Raw genomic sequence first — 27,953 nt, 5'->3', positions numbered from 1 at the left:
AGCTCAGACTAGCTGTAGGAATCTTTATTACACTGTGTTTTAAAATCTATTTTTACATTTATTCATTTAGCTGACTCTTTTTTTTCTTCCAAAGCGATAATTGAGGAACAAAACTATTAATCACAGAACCAACAATATCAATTAATGATAAAATCAACAAAATAATTTTTACCTTTTAACACTTAGTTCCTTTTTATTTTCATATGTATATCTTCTCTTTTTCAATTTGTGTCTTTAAATAATTTCAAAGTTGATTTTTAGATTTTTTTTCCCGTTTTTCTTCAAATAGGCTCTGCCAATGTAAAGCACGTTGAAGAAACATGTTTTTGAATTGCCTTAATTACACTTGTATTACTTTTTCTTTAAAAAGTTTTATTTTTGTTCTGTTGTTTCCCAACTCTAAATTTTAGAGACGACATGTTTTAATCAATTTTTCATGCTGATTAAACACATGAGCATTCAGCGATCACAGGTGTGCTTCTGTAGAGGAGCTTTGAAATCTCTTGTTGTAGATCAGTAGATTTGTTTCTCTTAAATCTTTTCAGTATCTGTATTTCTTCCCTGTAGTGTGGTAAAATACATTTTCCTCTTTTGATCTCCCATATCTTCTGTGTTTTTTTGTTTTGTTTTGTGTTTCTTATTAGTTTGGGCCTCTACTTGGGCTCTTACTCCTTTAGAGCTTTATATAATTTAGTGAAAGAACCGAACAGTCCAGTAAAGCCACCAGTGTTTGTTGTAGATGTTGGTCTGCTGGTTTGCCCCCATTAGGCTGCTTAATTAGCTTAAACAGCAAATCTACTTTGCTCAACCAGCTTCACAAAAATCATGCTGACCGACCCACTTTACCAGTTAAAACCTGCTAGCAAACCACCAGATGAGCATAATGTGGTCTGAACCTGCATGGAAGTTTATGCTGATATAAGCTGGTTTTTCAGCAGGCACATTGAACACATATGTACACTTAGATGTTTAGACTGGATCCTTGCAGAAACCTCTAATATAGTTGTACTTAACCCGATGGCTGTTTTGTTCTGGAATAATTACTGATGTGCAAGGAACAAACGAAAGTCACAGTAGTCCTGTTTTAACTTGATGAGCTTGAGAAAGGCATGTCTCTGTGTGCTGCGTCAAACCAACCTATTTTTATTGTCTATTCATTCATGGTGTTTAATCAATCATCACTAGTGCTCTTGGTGCTGCAATCAACAAATACAATGGTTCAGTGTAAAAAATTACACAGATGCACATTGCACCAGAAGACAGGAAGAAACCACCTAGCAACCACCCAGACAAACACCCTAGCGACAGCATGCAATAATGAATTTTGCACATGCAAGCAAATGCATGTAAAAGACAACTTAAAACCATCTTTGCTTTCTGTTTATTAAGTCAAAAAACATATTAAACTGCATCGTAATGCATCATCTAGCTTATTTTGCTAAAAGCTTTTCAGTGCCCAGACAGAGTGAATCTAGCAATGCAAAGAAATCCTGCTGATTGCAGATTAAGCCATATATCTGACAGGTCCCTCATTGTTTTATACTGCACTGCAGTGGCGGTCGAGGGGAGGGCGTTAGTGCTCATCGATGGACCGGTGCAGCGAGATCTGCGCTCCCCGGGGAACCGTTTGCAGACAGAAGTGTAGTGCACGCTAACTGTGATGTACGAGCCAATAAAAGCAGCAACAGCCCCACTGGATCATCAGTCAGGAGCTAATGGAGCCGCAGTTGCTCCAATCAGACGTGTTCTTCAGAGCTCTTGACTGCGCTGGGCGTTCTGGCATCTAGTGGATCACATTTGTAGGAAAGCTTTGGAATCGGCTAATTTATATTAGTATAGGCTTAGTATTAGTATTTATTAGTATTGGCTTCTTCTCAATGAGTTCAAGTTCAAGTTTATTTGTAAAGCGCTTTTTACGATACAAATCGTTGCAAAGCAGCTCTACAGGAAATTATGTTTCCACAATATATTTATATATTGCATAAACTTAATATATTTAACTTATGGCAAAATTTGGTAATTCTGTATGTTGTCTGAGCGTTGGCATCCTCTGAGGTCCTCTGAGGGGTTGGCATCATCTCTTCTCAAGTGTTCGGTCATCTCAGATCATTTAAGGGTTGGATCCAGACTGAAGCTTCTGTCATTCCTAGTTAGGGATGTTAATCCAGAAACATAGAAACAAATAGAGACATAATTAGTGTAGCTGCTGTTCCAACTAAGCAACAATTATTTGTTCAACCCAAGCTAAAGAATAATAATAATGTACATTTGATCAGATATAACTGCAGTACAAGATTATAAGATGCATTATGTGAATGCTTGGCTAAAGAGATGTGTCTTTAATCTAGATTTAAACAGAGAGAGTGTGTCTGAACCCCGAACGTTATCAGGAAGGCTATTCCAGAGTTTGGGAGTCAAATGTGAAAAAGCTCTACCTCCTTTAGTGGGCTTTGCTATCCTAGGTACTACCAAAAGTCCAGAGTTTTGCGACCTTAGGGAGCGGGTTGGATTGTAGCGTGGTAGAAGACAAGTTAGGTACGCAGGAGCTAAACCATTTAGGGCCTTATAGGCAAGTAATAATATTTTGTAAATGATACGGAACTGAATAGGTAGCCAGTGCAGAGACTGTAAAATTGGGGTAATATGATCATATTTTCTTGACCTGGTAAGAACTCTAGCCGCTGCATTTTGGACTATCTGTAGCTTGTTTATTGAAGATGCAGGACAACTAGCAGTGCATTACAATAGTCCAGTCTAGAGGTCATGAATGCATGAACTAGCTTTTCTGCATCAGAAACAGGGAGCATGTTTCGAAGCTTGGCAATGTTTCTAAGATGGAAGAATGCTGTTTTTGTAACATGGGGAATATGATTTTCAAAGGATAAGTTGCTGTCTAATATAACACCCAGATTTTGGACTTTAGAGGAACGTAACAGTGCATCCGTCTAGATGTAAATTGTAATCCAAGAGATTCTGTGTAATGTTTTTTGGTCCAATAAGTAATATCTCTGTCTTATCTGAATTTAATAGGAGGAAATTATTGATCACCCAATCTTTTAAATTTTTTACACAATCTATTAGTTTAGATAGTTTCGAAGTTTCATCTGGTCTTGTTGAGATATATAATTGAGTATCATCAGCATAACAATGAAAACTAATCCCGTATTTTCTAATAATATTACCAAGGGAGCAAACCTCATTACAACTGGTGGTGGTTGAGGAGACCCCCCCCCCCCCCCCTCCATGTAAAGCGCTTTGAGTACACAGAAAAGTGCTATATAAATGTAAACAAATTATTATTAATTATTATTATTATTAATTACAATAAAGTTGAAATTAAATCTGAATATTATTTAAATAAATGCAAATGAAGGGACGGCCTGAGATTTGTCAAAATTTGAAATAATTGAAATAAACATGTATATATATATATATATATAGAGAGAGAGAGAGAGAGAGAGAGAGAGAGAGAAAATAAAAACAGGTTTTTTAGCACTTTTTACTTTTTTTTTTTTTTAGCACTTCTTTACCATGGTACCATGTCCAGTAACAGTCTGTGTGGAATCAGCAGGTGTTATTGTTAACTACAATTATTAAATATTATATTTTTTGTTTGTTAAATAGAGTGGATATTAAATAAAATATTAGATGAAAAACTTGAACGAAAATCGGAAATGTTTCCTTGAAAACTACCAGAAATATAATTAAGTTGAAACGGAAGTACTAAAATTTAATTACAATTAAAATAAACACAAACAAATGCTAAATAAGCATTAAAAAACATTAAAAAACAACTAAGAAAAATGACAAAACACCACAAAACTAAAACGTTAAGATGAAAAATTAAGAAAAAAAAGCTAAAGGAAAGTATGAAATACTTACAAGGGTATATATATATTTATATATATATAATAGTGTATATATTAGTGTAAAATAACACCAGGAATAAAGCACACATACATGTTGTGTTTACATGTGAACACATGTTAAAAGATCTACTTACTTCACTACAGATTTGGCTCAGCGTTAAGTCTTAAATATACAGTATGGCTTCCTACACATGCAGTGATCAGTGATACAGAAGCATGATCGCTTTCTAGGAAAGACATGCACTGCAGCTTTCTATTCAACTGCCTTTTGAATGAACTTTTATAACAGTTTTTATTGATATGGTTTTGAGTTAATTATACTGACACTATATTTGGTTCTGAAACTGTAAACCTCAGCTCGAAAGATTAACAGCTTAGAATAAGGCCTGACATGTCGTCATCATCTAATGTAAAAAACACTGGCCCTGATTCATGACAAACATTGAAAATCCTGACTGTATGAAAAAATACTTGTCATTCAACAGAATTTCCACTTTTATCTCGCACACTTCAAAAAGCGTCTATTTAGCTGACATGACAGATGTTACTGACTGATTGTGAACGACTCTGTCGGCATGTTTAAGCAGTTACATCACAAGTGTACATGGAAAATGTTAATTCAAGTCATGGAAAGTTTTATTGCTTATATATTCTTTTTTTATAGCTCATACGTTCCACTGAAGTATCAACAGTGTCTGAGATGTTTCTCTTAAAAGTCTCTTTATTTATGTTTATTTTATTATCCTTATGCTTACTTTATTCTCTTTATTCTGCTGTCTAGAAGAAACAATTGAGATTTTAAAGCAATAGATCTCCTAAAAATGAAAATTTGTGCTGAGTTTGTTTCTTCATCAGATTTGGAGAAATGTAGCATTGCATCACTGTCTCAGCAATGGATGCTCTGCAGTGAATGGGTGCCGTCAGAATGAGAGTCCAAACAGCTGATAAAAACATCACAATAATCCACACCACTGCAGTCCATCAGTTAACATCTGGAGAAGACAAAAGCTGCTGTTTGTAAGAAACAAATCCATCAAGATTAATTTACTTTAAACCATCACTTCTGGCTAAAATGATGCTTCCTCCAGTTCAAAAAGTGTTCTGGTCTGAATCAGGAGAGAAATCTGCACAAATCATGCACCGTTTACAAGCCAAAACAGCTCTAAACAAATATGTGACTGGATTTCAAGGTGAGAGACAACAGGAGATGGACCTTTTCACTGGCAGAATGGATAATGGACTTGTATTTTAGATGGGAGCAACAGTCTGATGTAAAAAAAAAAAAATCTTGATGGAATTGTTTCTTATAAACACGATGCTTTTGTCTTCTCCAGATGTTAACTGATGGACTGCAGTGGTCTGGATTATTGTGATGTTTTTATCAGCTGTTTGGACTCTCATTCTGACGGCACCCATTCACTGCAGAGCATCCATTGCTGAGACACTGATGCAATGCTCAAATTCTGGGTAAACTATTCCTTTAAAGCAATCTCACTAGTGATTTTCCTTTCCTATGAGAAGGAATACATTTTCTCTTCGTTTTGAACTCATTTTTAGTAGTTGTGCAACAGCTGTGGGTTTGTGGATCTTCAGGATGGAGTGTGAAATGTGTGTCATAATTCACACCATCCTGAAAACTCAGTCTAGCTGAAACGCTATCGCAAATAAACACAGCTCTGAATCATAACCTTCAAAACAATTACTTTACTGTTAAATCATCATCATCGCATGATTATAAACGCATTACATAAAGTAGAATTTTAGACTCCTTGTTCCTAAAAATGAGCAATGCATGGCTAGTTTTAAATAGCTGTTTTCAGTGACCTTGTCTACAGACATGGCTTTAGCTTTGTCCTTTTGCCCTTGTGTTTGTAGCACTCGTCCTCACTTCTCTCTCTGTTTGTGTGCCACTGTGGTTGACCTCTGACTCCTTCTCACATGGCTGTGAACAATGGAGTAGTTCTTAGAGCTTCCGAAACATTCCGTTTATTACACAATCCAGCAGCTTTGAGCCGGTGCAAACTCCGGCTGTAATATACATTTATCTGACGGGAACATGAGTCAGGATATGTGATTACATTACAGACAGCCCAGCTTAAATGAGGAACCCAGCTGTGTTCGTTTTTGTTTCCTTTCGTTCGTTTTTTACACTGATTTAGGATTAGTTCTGATTAAAAATTCAATTCTGTCATTTATTTGCTCACCCTCATGTTACTCCAAACCCGTATGCTGCTGTTTCTTTCCATGGAACAAGAAAAATTGTCACAGCTTTTTCCACCAGCAACAGTTCATTGACATCTGTCAAGCTGCAAAAAGGATAAAATCATAATTTTCCATTCAGTTTTCCTAGTTTTTTCTTGACAAACTCTTTGAAAATCTTATTTTGAGAATTAACGGGGGAAAATATAAGTAAAACAAATTAAGAAATTGAGAATAAAAATTAAATAATATAAATGAAAATAAACTATATGCACTGCTGTTTATATATACACACACAAAATTAAGCAGCACAACTGTTTTCAACATTGATAATAATCAGAATTATTTCTTGAGCAGCAAAAAGGGCAAGTAGCATTAAATATCATTATCTCTTTTCTGTTTTTAGACAACAACAAAAATCTCCATACAGTCATTTTCTGTTACAGAAATGGACATTGGTCATGCTTATTTTTTGTTTTTTAATAATATGATTCTCACGCTCCAAATGTAGTCCATACTGCGAACAGCCATTTACACACATAAACACTCTTTATCAACAGCACAAGGAGAGGATTTTCTGGTTATTAAAATCAGTGTACAGAAGAACAATGCCTGTAATATGACATTCTAGCAGCGATTGAGCTAATCTACAGTCACATGACACACGCTGGAAATACTGCTGAAATGATTTAGCTCATTTGAGCCGAACAGATAGAGCTCCTGTACAACAGAAATAATAAAACAGCAGATGGATGAACACGCTGACACACAAACAGAAATATAAATGAACCAGACAAGTGTTCCATCACCAATATTCATCTGTTTATTAACTAAAAACACAACGTTTTGATCCTGGCTCTGTTTGACATAGTAACTAGAGATTTACTAACATTTGTGACCCTGGAGCACAAAAGCAGTCATGAGTAACACAGGTATATTTGTAGCAATAACCAACAATACATTGTATGGGTCAAAATTATACTTTTTTCTTTTATGCCAAAAATCATTAGGATATTAAACAAAGATCATGTTCCATGAAGATATTTAGTCAATTTCCTACTGTAAATATATCAAAACTTCATTTTTGATTAGTAATATGCATTGCCCTCAGATTCCAGATTTTCAAATAGTTGTATCTCAGCCAACTAATGTCCTATCTGAACACACATACATCAATGGAAAGATCATTTATTCAGCTTTCACGTGATGTATAAATTAACCCTTATGACTGGTTTTGTGGTCCAGGGGTCACATTTCAATGCCTGTTTATACAGGTGCCCTGACCTGACTATAATTAGTGCATTAGTGAAGCAAACCAAAAGTTATTTGTTGGTTGCATAAGCCTTTAATTCAGAGCCAGTCATGGACTGAAGCAACACAATGCAGTTATTCTTCAGTAAACTGATGAATGATGGATTTCAGTGGAAGGACCTGCATCATTTGATCCTCCAGCTCTCAGCCTGAATACAAAGCGCTTTAGCACCATCTAGTGGCTAGAAATAAAAACGCACTTAAATAAATTCAACAGCGCCATCTGTCTCTTCGATGAAGATTACGAAGCTTCATGATTGTTTTGGAATTTGAATTGTTTGGTCAAAAACAGTTTAATACACATAAATGACTGTTTAACTGTAAGGACCACCAGCATCACACGCTGAGTATTTGTTCATCTGGCCGTTCTTTCCATTGTCTTTCCTCCAGGCTGAGCTCAACCAATCCATTAGGATATTGGTTTCTGCACCTTACTGAGTTTTAGAGCATTTGGCAAACCAGCTTTTGATGCATTAATATCACCAACTGCCCTCAAGCACCTCCTCTTCACATCTCCATCCCAGAGATTCTGCAAGGCTTCAACTGAGACCTAATGAATAAGAGCTTTTGGCTTCAGATCAGGTGAATAATGAGCTCTACAGGTCTGAGGATACCTTTCTGCTGACTCAATGCCTGCATGAGTATTTGTTGATAATATGCAATATAATATTTTATATATATATATATATATATATATATATATATATACCGTATATATATAATTTATAATGTATGTCTGTAATTTGTGAATATTAATATTTTATGCATTTTTTACATGCAATATACACTCTCTTCAGAGAAGGCAAAACAACATTAAAATGTATTAATTCATCCACTTATTAGGAAAACATTTTATGCTGAGCTCACAAGAAAATTTAGAAAAGCAAATGCTTGTCCTCTCAGGCTTCCGTACCGATGCCATCTGACTTCCTACAGACTGATTTTCTAATCAACACGCCACCCAGTGGACAGAGAAAGCATTGCACCACAAACAAACAGCTCCAGTTAGCATCAGTCCAGAGTGTGTTGTGGATGTTTGCAGCAGTAATGTGACTCGAGTCCAGTCCTGTTCATCCTCACATCAGCAGAACATTGATACACTGATACGGCTGAGAGATTCTAGAAGATTCTCTGTATCTGCTCCACCAGTAACACAGTCAGTGTTTGTTCAAGTCCTTTAAAGGCCAGTTCTCTACTATTTACTGTGAGCTAAACTTCTAATAACTGTTATTCCTCTCTGAGCATCGAGAAATAGTTTCAGTATTTTGAAACTATAAAGAGTCTGTTTGGTCTGGAAATAAATTCTCAGTATCATCTTCAATTCCTTTTAATATTTTCTTTCAGAAGATGTTTAGTATTTTTGTTGCATCAACAGCTAATTTGACATTTTGTGTATTAGTGCCACAATATTTCATTGTTTCTGAATCATGGCTGGTTTTAGCTGGCGATCTTCATAATGCAGTTTCTGTGTAAAAGTCTTCTGTCTGCTGCGGGTGTAGTTTTTAAGCCTTTTTAAGCGGAAATCTCTGATCTTTGACCTTCTTCTGTATCCAGAACAAAAACCGCTCATGGATCATCTGGTTGTTTTGTCCTTGCTCTGATCTTGTGCCTGTCAATCAAATTAGTCATCCAAAATCTGCTTTGACCTCCACACCGGTCACCCTGAACTTTAAGATCGAGCCGGATTAAAACCAAGTTGAGGATGAAAACATTATGATGTAAAATAAATAGCTCATCTTTTAGTTTGTGTGCTGTATCTAGGTGAATAAACAAATAAATAATGTGACATACTCGATATCCATGTTGCCTTGCGATACATTTGCATGTGGCCTATTTTTATATCCAGTTTGGAAATTTTTCAGATTCAATATTTTTATGAAATAAAAAAATATGAAGGTCTTCTTCAATGCTTTAATATGTACAGGAAGTAGGATGATGACATCAAATGATGGTGAAGATCATCAAGGAACGTCACAAAATGTATCAGAACTCGTCTTTCTCAGAACATCTCATGTTAGCGTTTGCTTCAGAACAAACTCTGGCAGATATTCTGAGAAATCTTACGAGACTTTCAGAGACAAATCAAACAGCTTGTGGATTAAAGATCATACTCGTTTCAGAGCTGTGACCTCTGGTTATTCCATAGCATCTGCAAACATGCAAGACTTATACTTAAAACCTTCTTCTGACGGTCTTATAGTAAACCACATATGGGGGGAAAACATGATATATTTAAAAAAATATACAAAAATAAATAGCTAATATGTGACCCTGGAGCACAAAACCAGTTTTAAGTCGCTGGGGTATATTAGTAGCAATAACCAACAATACATTGTATCGGTCAAAATTATCAATTTTTCTTTTATGCCAAAAATCATTAGGCTATTAAGTTAAGATCATGTTCCATGAAGATATTTTGTAAATGTCCTACCGTAAATATATCAAAACTTCATTTTTGATTAGTAATATGCATTGCTAAGAACTTCATTTGAACAACTTTAAAGGAGATTTTCTCAATATTTAGATTTTTTTGCACCCTCAGATTCCAGATTTTCAAATAGTTGTATCTCAGACAAATATTGTCCTATCCTAACAAACCATACATCAATGGAAAGATTATTTATTCAGCTTTCAGATGATGCATAAATCTCAGTTTCGAAAAATTGACACTTAAGACTGGTTTTGTGGTCCAGGGTCACATATAAAAAACTTTTCAAAATGAAATTTAGCTGTAGTAAAAAATATTTTCCTTATTTCATACAAGGTCACTAGGAATTGAGCTCTTCACCTATTAGATTTCATTATTGTTTTCCAAACAGGTTCTTTTAAGGTTTCATGTTTTCATAAAAGCAGTGACAACACCTTTTTATTTTTCAAAATGTTGATGTGATGATTCATACATTCTGCTTTCTTCTCAAGAAATATTAGATTTTATGACATGAGATTTTGTAGGATTTTTATAGGATAGACATCTTGCTTTATTAAAGTGACAGTGTGTGCAGCTGTCTTTATCAGATTCTAGTTGTCCACAGACTCGTGATCAGTTCACTATACTCTTTAAAAATAAAGGTTCCAAAAGCAGCGATGCATTGGAGAAACGTTTTTCCACAAAGAACCTATCAGTCAACTGTTCTTTAAATAAACTTTTTTTTTTTTTTTTTGTGAAGAACAGTGAAGAACATTTAATAATCTGAAAAATCTTTCTCCTCTATGAAGAACCTTTTTTTGCATTGAGATGGTTCTATGAATCTCAAAAGTTATTAATGGAACCATAGATGCCAATAAAGTAGCTATTTAAGCACCAATTTTAAATAAAATCTGAATACATAAGAAAGTTATATTGAAATAACTTAATTGCAATGTCAAACCCACTAAGATTGTTTTTGATTGCCTTGCTTTTGAGAAATCCTATTGTAATGATTGAAATATCTGTTATTAGCTGTTTGTTCATCATATCATGTGTTCATTGATTGCTGTTATGTTTTCAGAGGAAAAGGAGAGACCTAGTGTACATGTTCTTTGCAACATCAAGAAAAAAACTCGGTATTATTCAGTGGAATTCTGAGTATTACAAGAGTGTTTGTTCTGTTAAATCAACGCCTATTTCACTGTAATGCTGCCTCTCGGAGACCGCATTGATTCTTGAAACAGGTTATGCTGCTACTCTAAACATCTGTTTCATGATATAAAGTTAATAAGTGACTTTTATTAGAAACAAAAATCTAAATATGGCTGCATTAATGGGGGCCAAGCATAAAAAGCAGAACTTGCTTTGAAGCCGTTTTAGGCAGATCGGGTCAAAGGTTAAGAGTAGATTGAAAGGTGTCATATTATGATGATTTTTTTTATGTATTTAAAACGAGACTGGGCTCTACAGTGTAATAATACTGTAACTTTCAGAACTTGCTGTTCAGTCTAAAAGAAGAAATGAATTGAGCTGCAAAACCAACTAACAGAAGTGGACTCCTGCCAAACAGATTAAATAATAAAAACATTATTGATATGACCAGTTTTCAGCTCTTGCATTGCACTGTAAAGTTTGTTATAAAATTTCATCAGCCCGAAACTGACCAGATGTGAAATTTTGTGAATCATTTTTTAAGTGTGTAAATTAAATTATTATTTTTTATTTTTTAACATTTTCTTTGATGGCAGATTTCTGTTATGATGCTATTTATTTAAAAAAAAAGAAGAAAATGTTTTATATTTAGACTGCATAAGATAAAACTATCATTTGTAACAAAAAAAGGCACAAAAAAAAAATCATTATGGCCTTTCAGCCATTTTTGCTCCCACTAGCTAAAAATATATTGTTAAATAATCGCATAATTCACCCAAATAATTCTGGATTAGTAACATAAAACACGGTTCCACCTACACGTCTTAAATCTGTAGGCCTAAGTGTGGACTAAACTTCTGAGGCATTGTGAAGGACATGAGGCCTGAGAGCTCTGTTGACTGATAACAGACAGAAAATGGTTTACAAAACACAGATAAAGTCCATCACAAATTCACAATTTCTAGCACTTGATTCTGCCCACATATAGAATCAGTTTGAATCTACAGATTCCTTACAGATGCCAAAAAGCACACTTGACAGTCATGAAATATAAAAATGGACAAAACTGGTGGAGTGTTTGAAATACCAGCATGAAGTTCTATGCAGGTTTATGGTGGTTTAGTCCTGGTCTTGCCAGCCATACTGGTGCAGGTAATGCTGGTCACAGAATGTTCTTTCTGGTTCTTTGCTGGTTAACCTGGTTAAGAAAGCACCAGCACACCAGCATTCAGAAATCTGTTCAGCCATGCTGGTCTGGTTAAAATGGAACATAGAAATCATTCATAAAATTAGACGAACTAAATACACAAAAGACACTAAATCAGACTTCACATTTGATCTGTTGCTCCTGTGTGCCCTGTGAGTGCTGACTTGATCATCTATAAAACTGACAATTTTATCCTACAGCAAGTGAAACAAATATTTCGACTTCAAAGCAGTCATAAAACATTGGACTGATATTTATCAGAGTGGGCTGTTTGTTCAGTTCCAGCTTATGGCTGCTCATTCCACCTCCAAAGGCCCCACAGGCTACTACGGACAAAATGAAAGTTATCATCATTTTATCTTCTTTATTTCTTAGAAACTAAGCTGTGCTTTTTGGTCTGTTCGTTGAACTGCTCCAGCAACTTTCCTCTCCTTCTGTCCAGGCATGAACACGCTGCTTTCAGATTGTTTACTATGAATTAAGTGGACTTTTTGCACAAAAGCAATGGAGAGTTCGATTTAAATTTAAAATGTTAAAAATCTACTTATTTAGTATATATACATACATATATATATATATATATATATAGATGTAAGTGAATCAATTTCTATTGGCAAGTTAAAAGTTCTATCAATCAATAAAACATCAAAGCTAGTCCTTCTCATTGATGTCACCAAAATGACTTACCTGGATGAAGGTTAAACAAGTGAAAGGTTAAAATATGGATGACAGGTGCTAAACCCCTCCCAGAATTTCTCATATTTCTTCCCCAAAACACAGGTGAGTTGGCAGAATATAAATTTTGTGAACTTGGCTTGGTCACACAGGCACTTGTGTCTCCAGAGAGGCTGACTGGACTTCTGAACTCCACAACACCAGATTTTTGGTTGAAATAAATTGGGAAGATGGGGCTCGGCGTGAGTGGACTATTGTTATCTTGAACATATCTTGTGAAACAACCAGCATATGTTGTGTTTTGGATGCTGGTGGGCCCAAACTGGATGCTTATTTAGTTTAACTAGCAAACCTTCTTTGGTCAACAAGCTTTACCAGACCATGCTGGTTGATCAGCATCACAGACTAGCACCAAACCAGCATAAGCCAGTATGGAAACTCATGCTGGTGTATGCTGGTGCTTTCCGTAGCGATTCTGGTCTGGGCTGCTGATGTTCCATTTGTTGTGTAGATTTAATCTTTGGCTCTGTTCCCGTCAGGTAAGGTGATACTTTTATGTCAAACACATATATATATATTGTTTTTATGTTTTATAGACAGGGAATGATGATTACACATTGACGGCAACTTCTGAGGATGAAATCAAAAAGTTCAAAAAGGGTAAAAAAAAGAAGAAGGATGTGAACGAATTGAAGAAAGAAGTGGAGCTGGTGAGAAATTCATATATACATTACACATCACATAAACATGTCTGCTAGGGCATGGGGGCTAGACCACCCTAATACTGGTATGATCTGAAACTATAACCACCAAGAAAAGTTCAATACTTTCTCATCTCATAAAACTATACAACTACAGATTTTCTCTGTGGAACTGAGATTCAAGCTTTTTTGCTCTTCTGCAGGATGACCACAAGCTGACACTGGAGGAACTTTCTCGCAAATTTGGCACTGACTTGAACAAGGTGAGCAGAGGTTTAGTGAGAGTTTTTGACATTTTAGTAAATTTTATGTTGTCTGTATGAAATTATGTGTTTTGCTATTTTTAAATACAAGGAGACAAAAACTAGTTAATGATCACATTCTTTTAATTTAAAAATGTAAATAAAAAAAAGTTTTGATAAAACTGAAATGTTTTATTTTAAGCTTAAGATACCTGTCCTGTTTAAATACAACACTTTACTGTCTTGAAATTACACAGAAATTTGTGTAGTTGTTTTAAAATTTGTTTTAATTTAATTTATTTTTTTCTGCATTCATTTCATTACTCAATGTCAATACCCTATGGCAGGGCTTGACTTCGTCCCGTGCAAAGGAGATCTTACTCCGTGATGGGCCAAATGCCCTGACCCCACCTCCAACAACTCCAGAATGGGTGAAGTTCTGCACACAGCTCTTTGGTGGATTCCAGACACTGCTGTGGTTGGGTGCATTACTTTGTTTCACGGCATATGGAATTCAGGCTGCCTCTAACGAAGAACCAGCCAATGACAATGTATGTGAGAGAACATGTTTTGTCTTCATTTTTATATTATCATACACTTTGTCCCTTTCTAAAAACCTAACTGTGGTTTTGCAGCTGTACCTGGGACTTGTGCTTGCTTTTGTTGTCATAGTCAATGGATGCTTCTCATACTATCAAGAATCCAAGAGCTCTAAGATCATGGAATCTTTTAGGAACCTCATTCCTCAGGTATGGCCTCTCATAAATACTTTTATGCCCAAATGTAGCTTTCCCGTGCCACAAAAGTACTTAATGTTCTGTTCTGGTCATGTAGCAAGCGTTAGTTGTGCGTGATGGAGAGAAAAAGGTCATCAATGCTCAGGAGGTAGTTGCAGGTGATCTTGTGGAGGTCAAAGGTGGAGACAGAATCCCAGCTGATATTCGTATCATCTCTGCACATGGATGCAAGGTAAGACCTAAACCATTTGTGAATGTAATTGTGATATATGCCACCAATGCCTTTTTATGAAACTTTATGATTGTAAAGCACTTTGGGTGTACAGCAATACACAATAAAGCACTATATAAATGCATCATTCATTCATTCAACTTTCATTCTGCCTTTCCAGGTGGACAACTCTTCCCTCACTGGTGAATCTGAGCCCCAGTCTCGTACTCCTGACTTCTCCCATGAAAACCCCCTGGAGACGAAAAACATTGCGTTTTTCTCTAGCAACTGTGTTGAAGGTACCAAAAAAGTTCCTGTAGTATGTTGGATACATTGGATGCATTTTACAACAGCTGTGGACAAACTGAACAACTAAATTTCTTGAACATAATAAAACCCTAGGTAATGGAAGAGGGATTGTCATTAACACCGGTGACCGTACTGTCATGGGTCGTATTGCATCACTTGCCTCCAGTCTGGATTGTGGACAAACACCAATTGCTAAAGAGATTGAGCACTTCATCCACATCATCTCTGGTGTAGCTGTCTTCCTGGGTTTGGCCTTCCTAATCCTGTCCTTGATACTTGGATATGGGTGGTTGGAAGCTGTTGTTTTCCTTATTGGGATCATTGTTGCTAATGTACCTGAAGGTCTTCCTGCCACTGTAACTGTAAGTCAGAGTGATTTTTTGGTTATACTTTGGTTGTTTAGTCAAATTTATCTGTACAACATATTATTAGTGTTTCAAAATTTGTATAATCAATAAGTCCTGGTCATATTTCAGTATGTTTGAGCCAAAAGTGATCACTTAGCTTGTGTCTACTTATGTAGGTGTGTCTAACACTGACCGCCAAACGTATGGCGAAGAAAAACTGCCTGGTGAAGAATCTTGAAGCCGTGGAGACCCTTGGCTCGACCTCCACTATCTGCTCTGACAAGACTGGCACTTTGACCCAGAACCGAATGACTGTTGCTCACATGTGGTTTGACAACCAGATTCATGACGCTGACACCACAGAGAACCAGAGTGGAACCTCCTTTGACAAGAGCTCTGCTACTTGGGTGGCCCTCGCACGTGTCGCCGGTCTCTGCAACCATGCCGTCTTCCGTGCTGAACAGAGCCATCTCCCAATCCTTAGCGTGAGTTTCCCTCTAGTCATCTTAATATCTATATGAGCTACGTGAGGACTTGCAACTTTTACCATTCCGGTAGTCAATTTAACTGTTATTGTGAGTGAAACTTTGTTCAATCAAATCTGTTCTGCAGCGAGAAACAGCTGGTGATGCCTCAGAGTCTGCCCTGTTGAAGTGTATTGAGCTGTGCTGTGGTTCAGTCACTGAAATGAGAGAGAAGTACAAAAAGATGTGTGAGATCCCTTTCAACTCCACCAACAAGTATCAGGTATTTTCTATATGTTGAGGTGTTCTTTGGACATGATGTGGATTTAACTAGTCATCCTAACAGCTCTTCATATGCCTTTTCTAGCTCTCAATCCACAAGAATCCCAATTCCTCAGAGTCTAAGCACCTGCTGGTGATGAAGGGAGCCCCTGAGAGGATCTTGGATCGATGCTCTACTATTTTGATTCAAGGAAAAGAGCAGCCTTTGGACGATGAAATGAAAGATGCTTTCCAAAATGCTTATGTAGAACTCGGAGGTCTTGGAGAAAGAGTGCTGGGTAAAGCCACTTTATGAAGTTCTCCTTGGGATAAGCATTGAATTTATGGCTACAGAAGAATATGAATACAGAGAATGGTAAATTACAGCACATAAATAATTCCTTGATCTTTCTCATAGGCTTCTGCCACTTTAGCCTCCCTGATGACCAGTTTCCTGAGGGTTTTCCATTTGATACTGATGATGTTAACTTCCCCACTGAGAACCTGTGTTTTGTTGGCCTCATGTCCATGATTGATCCTCCTCGTGCAGCTGTACCAGATGCTGTGGGCAAGTGCAGGAGTGCTGGAATCAAGGTGCTGTTGTCATTGAAGATCTACTGCTTGAAGACACTGTGCCCATATTCAGATAATAATTATTTGTGACCATTCAGTTACAGCTAAGGTTATTCATTCAAAGTAATTTAAATGAATGACTCTTCCCATACAGGTTATCATGGTTACTGGAGACCATCCAATTACAGCTAAGGCTATTGCAAAAGGTGTTGGCATCATCTCTGAAGGCAATGAGACTGTGGAAGACATTGCTGCTCGTTTGAACATCCCTGTTGGAGAGGTCAATCCGAGGTAAACCAATCATCTCAACCAGTTTCAGATGTGGCATGTGGAATTGCTCTAGATGTCTGTTAATGCAAAGTGTATCTCCAGAGATGCTAAGGCCTGTGTGGTCCATGGTGGAGAACTGAAGACTATGAATGAAAGCGACCTGGATGATATCCTCAAATACCATACAGAAATTGTGTTCGCCAGAACTTCTCCACAACAAAAGCTGATTATCGTGGAAGGATGTCAGCGACAGGTACCATCAGACAGTTATCTATTTGATCCAAGGGTGTAAATTTCATCTAACAGTAGGGGGGGACACACAAATAATACAGTCAAAATTGTACTTGTAAGGATAGATATGTGTACACAGCATGTGTAGGCTACATAGCATGTTTAAATATGAGTTAGGTTCATAGGTTAACCACGCGGTCATATTATAATTACCCGTATTGACCCGAATATAAGACAATGTTTTTTTTCTTGGAAATACATCTGAAAAAACGCGGCATCTTATATTCAGGGTCTAGACTTTGACATGTCAATAATACACTCACAATATCACAAATGGGAATATTTTCCCATTTATTGACTGACAGTGAAGCACTCTGTTCTTTCCCACCACCCACCGGTGCATTTTTCCCTCCTAACAGGGTGCCATTGTAGCCGTAACCGGTGATGGAGTCAATGATTCTCCTGCTCTGAAGAAGGCTGACATTGGTGTGGCTATGGGTATCGCTGGATCTGATGTATCCAAACAGGCTGCTGACATGATCCTTCTGGACGACAACTTTGCCTCAATTGTTACTGGAGTAGAAGAAGGTACAGTATAAAAAGCTGTTGAAATTTTAATACCTAATTCAGTTCATTTCTGGCAATATTGTCGACTTGATTGCACCAATACTATTTGAACTGAACTGAGCTGGACGATGACATCAATGAACCAATGATGAACTGACTTTAACTGAGTGTTTACTATTGTCCTCTTGCATTATCGACACAATATTTTCCTGTTTAATACTGTAAAGCTGCTTTGACGCAATCTGTTTTGTATACAGCTTTATATAAATAAAGGTGACTTGTAGGATACATGTCATTGACCCCTTATTTCTCAAACACATGTGTTCCACTTCAGGCCGTCTGATCTTTGACAACTTGAAGAAGTCTATTGCCTACACGCTGACTAGTAAGATCCCTGAGATGTCACCCTTCCTCTTGTTTGTCCTTGTTGGTATTCCTCTACCTTTGGGCACCGTCACCATCCTCTGCATTGACCTGGGCACTGACCTGGTAAGAAAATCGACTAGAAAACTTTAAATTATGCATTCTGTTTTTAATTCATTTTAAATTGTTGCCACAGATTCCTGCCATCTCATTAGCCTATGAAAATGCAGAAAATGACATCATGAAGAGACAACCCAGAAATGCGCAAACAGATAGGCTGGTGAACGCGAGGCTAATCAGTATGGCATATGGTCAAATCGGTAAGGACATTCTTGCTCTATAAAGAGAGCTCTGAATTTTTTTAACATAGCATCTATTAAAGATCTTTAACAATTAAACTGTTAGTCTTATCATATATGAATATGGGCAAGCAATTAATTTTACTGTCATGATTTGTCTTTTTAGGTATGATCCAAGCAGTTGCAGGGTTCTTTACATACATTGTGGTTATGGGTGAGAATGGTTTCTGGCCCAGTTATCTGCCAGGACTTCGAGTTGGTTGGGAAGACAGATCTATCAGTGACCTGGAAGATAGCTATGGTCAACAATGGGTCAGTGTCAAAGCTTGTGAAACATAAAAGATTCTATATTATAAAAATCAGTCTTTTAAATATTTTTCTAAACACTGCTTTGTTCTTGTGTTTTAATTGTCTGATGCAGACCTATGAGGCCAGAAAGATTATAGAGTCCACATGCCACACAGCATTTTTCATCAGTATTGTAGTTGTGCAGTGGGGTGACTTGATCATTGTGAAGACCAGAAGAAATTCCATCTTACAGCAGGGAATGAAGTATGTAAACAAAGGGATGTAAACAAGCTTCAAAGAAGCCATGAAGTATTGGTGGATTGTTTGTTCAGTTGCAGCTCATGGCTGCCCACCCTAAAGCCTTATCACAATTTATTTTTTTCTTCTTTCCAAGAAACAAAGTCCTCATCTTTGCCTTTTTTGAGGAAGCTGCTCTGGCAGCTTTCTTGTCTTACTGCCCAGGCATGGACGTTGCCGTGAGAATGTATCCTCTAAGGTAAGTGGACGTATGTAGACTTTTGCACACATGTAATTGGGGATCTTTATGTTCAAATCTTTTCATTTGTCTAGCTGACTTTTGATGCGAATTAGCTTAACTCTTTATAATTAATTATAATATTTGGATAAGTTAATAGAATTAGCTTGATAAAGCTGAATTTACAGTACAATCAATTGACTAGGTAGTCTAGTGAATGCTCAGTATTGATTACTTATGAATTCAAAGAAACCTTAATTTACAGGGTAAGAGAAATACCCTTGTTTAAGGTACAGTACTACTCAGAGCATGTAACAAGATCGAAATCGTTAAATTGACTTTGTTGCAAGCAGGGAATCAGAAACAAATACTCATATGTATTGTGCACAATGCTTTATTAACTAAATCACAAACACATAACTAGACTAAACAAACACATGCATATATATATATACACACACACACACATCACACATACATGGCACATGGGAAGGGTAACTGAGACTGGATGAATGAAACCGGACAGAAACAGGGGAAATGAGGTGGAGGCTGATGGTTCTTCCATCTGAAAGAACCATCAGTCTCTAATTCAAAGCACAGTATATGATAGCTTACAACAAACCTCTGTGAGGTGCAAGGAACGATACTTGCATTTGGATACTTGCAACGAGAACGAGAGTCCCGTAAGCTTCTGAAGAAGGTCTGGATGGTTCCATTCAATGGCCGAAGTTGCAATCTCTTGAAACTCTGAGGATGTTCTTGACTCTGTTGGGGTTGAGAGAGTCCTCTTTCCTAAGTAAGCACATGGCTGGGTGTAAAATGGGGCCTGTTGGCCCTGTGGGCCGCAGTGGAGCTGCAGGCCGCAATCCATAGATGAAGATGGAGAGATTGCCTGGAGCGGGGAGAGAGAAATGTCTTAGTGCATTTCCATGATGGTGAATTCCAGGGTTGAGTGAAGATGAACTCCAGTGGTATCAGTCTGACTCTTTGTAGTCAAGAGCATTTCCCCAGGCTGGGGAGACTGCACAAGGCTCTATGTTGGGGCCTGCCAGGCACACCCACACCGGCTCAGGTGCTCCACGAGTCCAACCATACGGGCAGCAATCGGAAGATTTAGCAGAAGAGAAAGGTGGACCTGTGTGTGAGCCCTTTAAAGTCAGGGAAGAGTCACACCTTTCAGGATGGGCTTGACCAATGAGAAAGGCAGAATTTCCAAGCAGGAGTTTGGAAATATTGGGGGGCTTTGTCTGAGAGCATGGTTCAAAAGGCTCTGGCAGTCTATACTTTGATTAAATTACACACACACCTGACATTCTATGAGAAGGTGGTGTACACCAACGTGTGCGTCATCAAATGAGCATTAATTTGGTAGGAGTCACGATATAGGTGGGGTTACAGTAACTAGTACTTCACTCATAAAGCATGCATAAAACAAAATACAAGGCAAGAGACACCATACAAGATAGTTCAAATCGTACACACATTGTCCTGGGATGCATGTTTATCTGTAGAAAGGTTTGTCTATGAGTGACAAGGAGGAAGTTTTGTTTGTATGGGCATTGCGTGGGTTTTAGAAGGGTCTCTTCTTACGGCATGTCACATACTTTTCAGCAATAAAACAGTCTTATCAGATGGCTGCCCTAGCAACTGAGCCCTTTAGGGTGCTCTTTCAGGGGGGAAGGGTTCATAGACCCTCACAGATTGTTTGTTGAATGAGAGGGTTTGCTGGATTATTCATTAAATATAATGAATAAATGTGTGTCTGATTGGTCCAAATGCAACACTTTCAATGGCATCAGGAATTGAAACAATGAGAAAAAAAAATAATAAAAAACTTGTTCTTTCATGCAGACCATTGTGGTGGTTCACTGCCTTCCCATACTCACTTCTCATCTTCATCTATGATGAAGTTAGAAAATACCTCCTACGACAGAATCCAGGAGGTAATAACAAATTTTTTCTTACAGTATTTTATTGCTTTAAGATATTAAGAATGAACTCTAATATCAGTGCTATTTTGTTTTCAGGCTGGGTGGAACGAGAAACATACTATTAAAACAAGAAGATGTTCTATTGCAAATTTATTTTCTGAGACATTTTCTCAAAATTATACAGTTCTGTGTTTTTCAGCAAATAAATGACAAATTTTGTTGAGCTGATTTTTGTGTGCGTGTTTTATTAAACTAGAACAGAACATGCAGAAAGTATAACAAAGTGTTATAGTGATTTTTTTAAGGTTGTAATAAGTCAGAAGTCATGGTGTAGTTACATCATCATCTACCAGCAGGGGTCTACAGATAGACAATATAAATCAACCAAATCTTAGCCTAACCAGCGGTCAGCATTTGAATGAGTAAATGCCTATTCGGTGCAGCATAGGGTCACATGCTCAATGATGATTCTCATGCACAGTTGACAGAAAACAAGACAACAACGGCAAAGTTTAATGTGACTGTAAATGCACTGCTGCATCACTTACTGCATTCAGTTTACATATCAGTCTATATTTATCAGTATTTGCCTTCTCTGGGAATTGAACCCATGACCTATAATACTGAGAGTTAAAACACTTCTTGGTATTATAAAGGTCATGTGGCATGTAGGCTGTGTGAGATGTGTTTATACATATCAGTGAAACCAGAAGAACATGCTGAACATTAGTCATTCTATTATAATAACATTATTCCACAAATGTGTGCCATTACTAAACGTTTTAAGGAAGTGAGGCAGACATGGGGGCTGTGAGGCTCTGTTGATTGACAAAACAAAAAATTGTTCACAAAACAAGGCTAAGGTCCAACATAAATTTGTGCTTAATTGTTGGTAGTAGTTTATCATTTATTACAATTTGTCATTCTTAAATTACCTTTGAAATAGACAGCTTTTCAAAAAGTCCAAAAATTCTAGTTAAACAATAAGAGAGCATCTAATTTTCAACTGAGATTTCTTTCATTATATCAGACCAAATACATAATACTTTTAATTGCAGATAGATATGTGCATATGTATTAACATGGAAAGGATATTTGAATATTAGCATACAATGTTGAAGAAACTCAACTGTTACAAAAACATGACGAAGGTTAAATGAATGTTAAAGATGACACCTGCCAAACTCCTCCCAAACTCCTACCTATAAAGTACAGTAGGTGAGTTGGCAGGGTACAGATTTGTGAAACTGGTTTGCACACACATGGATTTGTGTATCCGAGGGTCTGGCAGGAGGCTATGGAGTGGTGTCCTGGAATCCAAAGTACCACAGTTTGAACTGAAATAAGTAACACAGGACTTGATGTAGGCTGTCTTTGTTGGACTGTGTGTTTCTTCAAATGGTTTTCTTCTTTTTTTACCTTCTGATAATGTTTTGTTTGTTGTATAGATTTTTGCCTTTGGCTCTACTTTTTATGGGGTCAGGTAAGGTTGCAGTTTAATGTTTTATACAATGTTTTATGCATAGTTTCACTTTTGTCCTTGGGGGTTAAACGAGGAGGAAGGTAGCATATCCATACAATATATGCTTACATAGGAGTCACAGTCATGGGAATTCCTGTATCATGCTCAAATGTTGACTGCTCAAAGGTTGTCCAAAGCAGACAGGACAGTGGTGAACTTTAAACTGATTCTGTAAAGACCCAACTTCCCTTTTTTCCCGTTTGTCTGGGAAAAAAGGGAATTTTTTAAAATATAATTTATTCTGAAGTAATTCTCATCAGTTTTCCATCTGCTCTTACTTACACATATAAGCATTTTAATATACAAATATGAAATCTTTTACATATGAAACTAAACCACAACTGTGAATCCTCACTGTGTGTTGCTCACACTGTCCCGCTGTAATCTTTGTTTGGAACTAACTACTTGTTTAGTGATCTGCTGTATAAAATCAATGTCACATTTGCAATTGTGCTGAAATTTGAGAAAACAGCACTCTTGGTGTTGCTTATCATATGTTAGAAACATAAAAACTCAACATTTTGAATTTTGAACAGTATTTTTGTTTGTGTTTGTTTCTTTGTGCTGTTGCCATCATTGGTTTTGATTTGCGTGAGCCTCAACTGGTGTGACCTTGTTACTGTCAATGCATTATCCAATATCAGTCACCGATTATACTCAATGTAATACAATCAGAATCATTCTCGCCAAAGTTTCACTGCTTCCCTTGTTCATTTTTGCTATTCATGTTTTAATCAGGCTGCTTTTCTGGTCGGGCAAGTAAAATTCTCTTTTAAAATTAAGCGTTAATGTTGAGCCTTGTTTATTGTACGTTATAAAAATTAGTTGTAGATGATCCTCGAGTCAAAATGTCCAGCTCCTGAGACCTGGCATATCTGATGAACATGAAAAATATTGAATGTCACATTGTATAATTTTCACTTACTGTAAGGAAAAGGTTAGTTAAAACTTGAATTTTTGAATTAAAGGTCAAATTAAAACTCTGTACAACTTAATATCCCTTCTTGACTTAGGGGCTGGTGGAAGAATCATGAACGGTGATGGTGATGATACTGGAGAAACTGCTGGCAGAGATGAGACCAATTCATGATTAAAAGGGAGATCTGCTGGTTCAGATGCTCCACCGTATCTGGAGTCAGATCACCGGAAGAAAGAGAGAGAAAAAAAAGATGCTCTTCATATAGTTTCATTTTGCACAATTAACAATTGTTATAATTAATACAACAAAGATAATTCAGTCACATTTATTCAAAACTTATTTTGAATATTTTTTCTTTCCTTTGATTAACAGGCCAGTGGATGTACCTTGAATAAAACCGGTGCTGAAGTACCATTCTGTCCAACAATCCTCCTGTATACTTGAAGTACAATTGTTTTTGTAGCTGTTAAACAAGACAAAGATAAATTAATCTTTTTTTACACAAACACACACACACACACACACACACACACATACACGAATAAGGGGTACTTGTTGACTAACCAATGTCACAACACAATGGTAACCCTTACAGAAATAACTGCAAGTACTGCAGTCTTAATTCAGCACCATGTAAAAGCAATAGTTCCCTTTCTGTCACGTTCGATGTAGGGGTCTCACTTGGGAGAGCAGACGTCATGTCGACATAATGTCTCCGTTCCCTCCTTCAGAGAACAATGGTTATAACTGAGATGTTTTTAGGTTACCAGTGTTTCAAATATTTGGCCCACAGTCTGCCATTATTAATTTCTTCCATAAGTGAAAGTGCTAGTATTTTGCTAATAGGGAAAATATTAATTGTATTTGACTTAGTTATTGGAATCAAAATAAAACACTAAAATATATTAAAAGTTGAATAAAAAATAGTAAATTACAAAATTTATAATAATAAAAATAAATACCTGAACAACAGCAACTCAAAAGTACCCATTAACTGGGGGGTACTGTGCCGGCGTGCTGGTATGTGACGTAGAAAGTGAAATGCAATTTCGATTATTGAATTATGAATTTTGAAAATGTAAAAAATTACAGTTTGAGAAAAAAAAATCTACCAAGTGCCATCGTCACTTTAAGATTTTTGGCTTCAATCCTCGTGCTTCTTCCGTTTTATCACAAAATTTGTATCAATAACAATACTGTCAGATAAAGAATACTGTCATATCAAATATTTGTTGTAATTATTATATAATTCAAAAATAACTAAATAACTGTTTTGAATATCACACATTTAGTTTACATATTAGCCAGTCTGAACAAAAAACATGCTTTGACTTATGCTTCGGCTTTTGGTGTCATGCAGTTTAAAAGACGAGAGCAGTTTGTTGGTTCTGCTGGGGTCAAGAGCTGAATAACCAGTTTAAGAACGAGTGTTTGTCATTTCAAATAAAAGACAAGTGCATTGTTTTGATGGATTGTTCATTAATCTTGAGAGACAACAGACAGTGAGTCTGGGAGGTATGACAGTTTCTTTATCATTATTTCAACTTAAGTTGATTTCGGTGTGTGTGGTCAACTTCTAAATCTGTTTTGCAGCCAAACAATCAAAAACTCTCACTCTTAAAAATAAAGGTGCTTCAAAAGGTTCTTCAAAGCGATGCCATAGAAGAACCATTTTGGTTCCACAAAGAACCATTCAGTCAAATGTTTGTTAAAGAACGGTCTCTTTCTTGCCTTCTTATAATCTGAAGGGAGCCCCTGAGAGAATCCTGGATCGATGCTCTACTATTTTGATTCAAGGAAAAGAGCAGCCTTTGGACGATGAAATGAAAGATTCATTCCAAATTATTTAGAGCTTGGAGGTCTTGGAGAAAGAGTGCTGGGTAAAGCCACCTTATGAAGTACTTTTTTGGAAAAGCATTAAATTTACAGCTACAGAAGAATATGAAAACGCAGAATGGTAATCTAACACAATTATTCTGTGTTATATATCACAGGCGTCTGCCACTTTGATGACCAGTTTCCAGAGGGTTTTGCATTTGATACTGATGAAGTGAACTTCCCCACTGAGAACCTGTGTTTTGTTGGCCTCATGTCCATGATCGATCCTCCTCGTGCAGCTGTACCAGATGCTGTGGCCAAATGCCGGAGTGCTGCAATCAAGGTGTTGTTGTCATTTGACATCCATTGCTTGAATATGCTGAGAATGTATCGCATTTAGTGATCAAATGATAAATATGAATCTTCTTTTCCAGGTTATTATGGTTACTGGTGACCATCCAATCACAGCAAAGGCTATTGCAAAAGGTGTTGGCATCATCTCTGAGGGGAGTGAGACTGTGGATGATATTGCAGCAAGGCTGAAAATCCCGGTTGGAGAGGTTAATCCAAGTTAATGTCTTAATCTGTCGATCTTGTTACTGTGCTATTTAATAGTGTTTAAACTATATTTTGGATTTTAATATCCAGTGCAGAGTTTGTTATACGGCTCGTTTAGTGAATCGCCGTAACACTGATTCTGTTCAAATCCCTATAAAATCATAAAATGATTCCCTTTGAGCTAAATTAAACTATTTCTTTAAATTACATATTAATAGTGTTTTTTATTACGTTACAATAATATTAATAATAATGATAATAATAATAATGTATTTATTTTCTCCCTGAGGACTGTGCTCGCTGGGACTCCAAACATGATCAAATGATTGACAGGATGCTAGAGCAGAGGATGGCCATCAATCAAGTTCCCTTCCAGGAACTCGAGCTGCGTCGAAACGCTAGGGGAACGCCCAGGGGCGTAGCCATCATTTCAAAAGTGGGGGGGACGGAATGTCTAGTGTTATACCGTTTTTTTTTTTTTCAGTTAACCCTTGTCTAATCGACAGGTTTTATTTTTAATACCTTTTTGCTTAATATGCTTTATGATTATATATGATTATAAAACAGAAGGAAAGAAAGAGAGAAAAAAGAAAAAGAAAGAAAGAAATACAACAGCTTGTCACGGGGACAGTACCCTTAAAAGGACATCTTTGTACCTTATTTACCCCAAAACGTTTCATAGTTGTACATTAGATTCAAGATTTTTATTCGTCAAATACACCTTTATACAGAGTATAACCAGCAGTGAAATATAAGTCAAACGGTACAAAAGTCATTACGGTACATATTGGTATTCTAAGGTACTAATGTGCACCTTTTTGAGTATAAGTTACAAAGATGTCCTTATAAGGCTACTATTGTTTACATATTTCAGATTGTATTTTGTGTGTGTTGTATGTAGAGTACATGGCACACAGTAATGGATACTTGCACATTCACATGCTTCTTTATTCTGTTCTGTTCTATTATACATTAGTCTGATTAGTCTATGTTAAAAGACATATCTTATCATAGACACTGCTGTAAATAATCTTTACCTCTGAAGCCTCACTGAAACTGTCTGCCTCATTCACTCTCAACTGTATTCACTTCTGTCTCTGTCTATAGCAAATAAAGCAGTGTTTGAAACATGTACATACAGGGAATAGTGGCATACAGAAGAAAATAACACATTAAGTACACTGCTGGACAATAACCAATCATTTGTATCCTAAATTATTTTTTAACACCTTAGAATGGGGAACACATATTCACTATTAACTATGACTTTTGCCTCAATAAACTCTTCATTTACTGCTTATTAATAGCTTGTAAGGTAGTCGTTGTAGTTGTTAAGTTTAGGTATTAGCAGTGTTGGGGAAAGTTACTTTTAAAAGTAATGCATTACAATATTGCGTTACTCCCTAAAAAAGTAACTAATTGCGTTACTTAGTTACTTTTTATGGAAAGTAATGCATTACGTTACTTTTGCGTTACCTTTTAAATATGAGCAGGGCTTGATTGTTTTTAATACAAGAAATTACATTAATACAAATGTAAAAGCCCTGTATCTTGTGAAGGAAAAGTAAATTCACGTCTGTAAAGTAAAACTCAGGATAAGAAGGTTTAACACTCTTCGGCAATAAAAAAACAATGAAGTACAATTGTTAGTTTATCTAAAGTCATTTTTGCTTATTAGCATGTTTGAACTGGATCATCAAAGGTCAGCAGCAAAGACATTGGCTAATAAAATGGGATTAGATACATTTGTGTTGTTTAACATATTTAATTATTGCAGTTTGCGTCATATTCTGAGTTTGCATTTCACTGTTTTAATTCATTTTGATGAATACTAAATCTGTTTTTTGCGAGTGGGATGAATTCATGCACATTCACATTTAGATCTATAGAAACAGCATGCTCACACAGCGCACTGTCAGTCAATAAATGGGGAAAAAGTAACGGAGTGTCTATTTACACTAAGTGCAAATAGCCCATCTTGTTGGCAAAGGCTATTTACACTAACTCCGCCCACTAACATGTGATTGGGTTAGTAAACAATAAAAAA

The 27,953-nt window shown here is 36.6% G+C and overlaps 1 protein-coding gene and 1 long non-coding RNA gene across 4 annotated transcripts; both read left to right on the top strand.

Moving 5' to 3' along the window:
* Nucleotides 1–12,932: 12,932 nt before the first annotated feature.
* Nucleotides 12,933–21,366, top strand: LOC306874258 (sodium/potassium-transporting ATPase subunit alpha-1-like). 2 transcript variants are annotated; one of them, XM_079424161.1, is made up of 22 exons: nt 12,933–13,062; nt 13,417–13,530; nt 13,725–13,784; nt 14,111–14,314; nt 14,399–14,512; nt 14,598–14,732; nt 14,893–15,010; nt 15,114–15,382; nt 15,544–15,852; nt 15,980–16,114; nt 16,199–16,391; nt 16,511–16,686; nt 16,820–16,956; nt 17,038–17,188; nt 17,586–17,754; nt 18,068–18,222; nt 18,293–18,416; nt 18,562–18,707; nt 18,817–18,947; nt 19,078–19,179; nt 21,010–21,101; nt 21,186–21,366. In XM_079424161.1, exons 1-22 carry the CDS (start codon nt 13,051–13,053, stop codon nt 21,212–21,214), a joined length of 3,075 nt encoding a protein of 1,024 aa, XP_079280287.1. In that variant the 5' UTR covers nt 12,933–13,050; the 3' UTR covers nt 21,215–21,366. The 2 variants fall into 2 exon arrangements, with proteins under 2 accessions (XP_079280287.1, XP_079280288.1); XM_079424162.1 differs by having other exon boundaries at nt 12,936–13,062; nt 14,111–14,219; nt 14,436–14,512.
* A 956-nt stretch (nt 21,367–22,322) lies between these two features.
* On the top strand, nt 22,323–27,205 carry LOC306874261. Of its 2 annotated transcripts, XR_013784612.1 has the most exons (8): nt 22,323–22,452; nt 22,538–22,572; nt 23,437–23,537; nt 23,625–23,975; nt 25,279–25,410; nt 25,525–25,691; nt 25,783–25,908; nt 26,196–27,205. It is a non-coding gene; the product is annotated as an uncharacterized lncRNA (long non-coding RNA). The 2 variants fall into 2 exon arrangements; XR_013784613.1 differs by lacking the exons at nt 22,323–22,452; nt 22,538–22,572; nt 23,437–23,537; nt 23,625–23,975 and having other exon boundaries at nt 24,372–25,410.
* Nucleotides 27,206–27,953: the final 748 nt, after the last annotated feature.

Source organism: Barbus barbus (genome assembly GCF_936440315.1).
Source record: "Barbus barbus genome assembly, chromosome: 8".
Classification (NCBI taxonomy): Eukaryota; Metazoa; Chordata; class Actinopteri; order Cypriniformes; family Cyprinidae; genus Barbus; species Barbus barbus.
The sequence above is the reverse complement of the archived record's forward strand: the minus strand, read 5'-3'. Positions and strand labels throughout refer to the sequence as shown.

Bases quoted from the DNA above. Each gene is read 5' to 3' on its own strand.
- LOC306874258 (XM_079424161.1), top strand. The intron at 15,383-15,543 runs GTAAGTCAGAGT...CTACTTATGTAG, and splicing joins GTCTTCCTGCCACTGTAACT to GTGTGTCTAACACTGACCGC. The intron at 18,223-18,292 runs GTAAGAAAATCG...TTGTTGCCACAG, and splicing joins TTGACCTGGGCACTGACCTG to ATTCCTGCCATCTCATTAGC.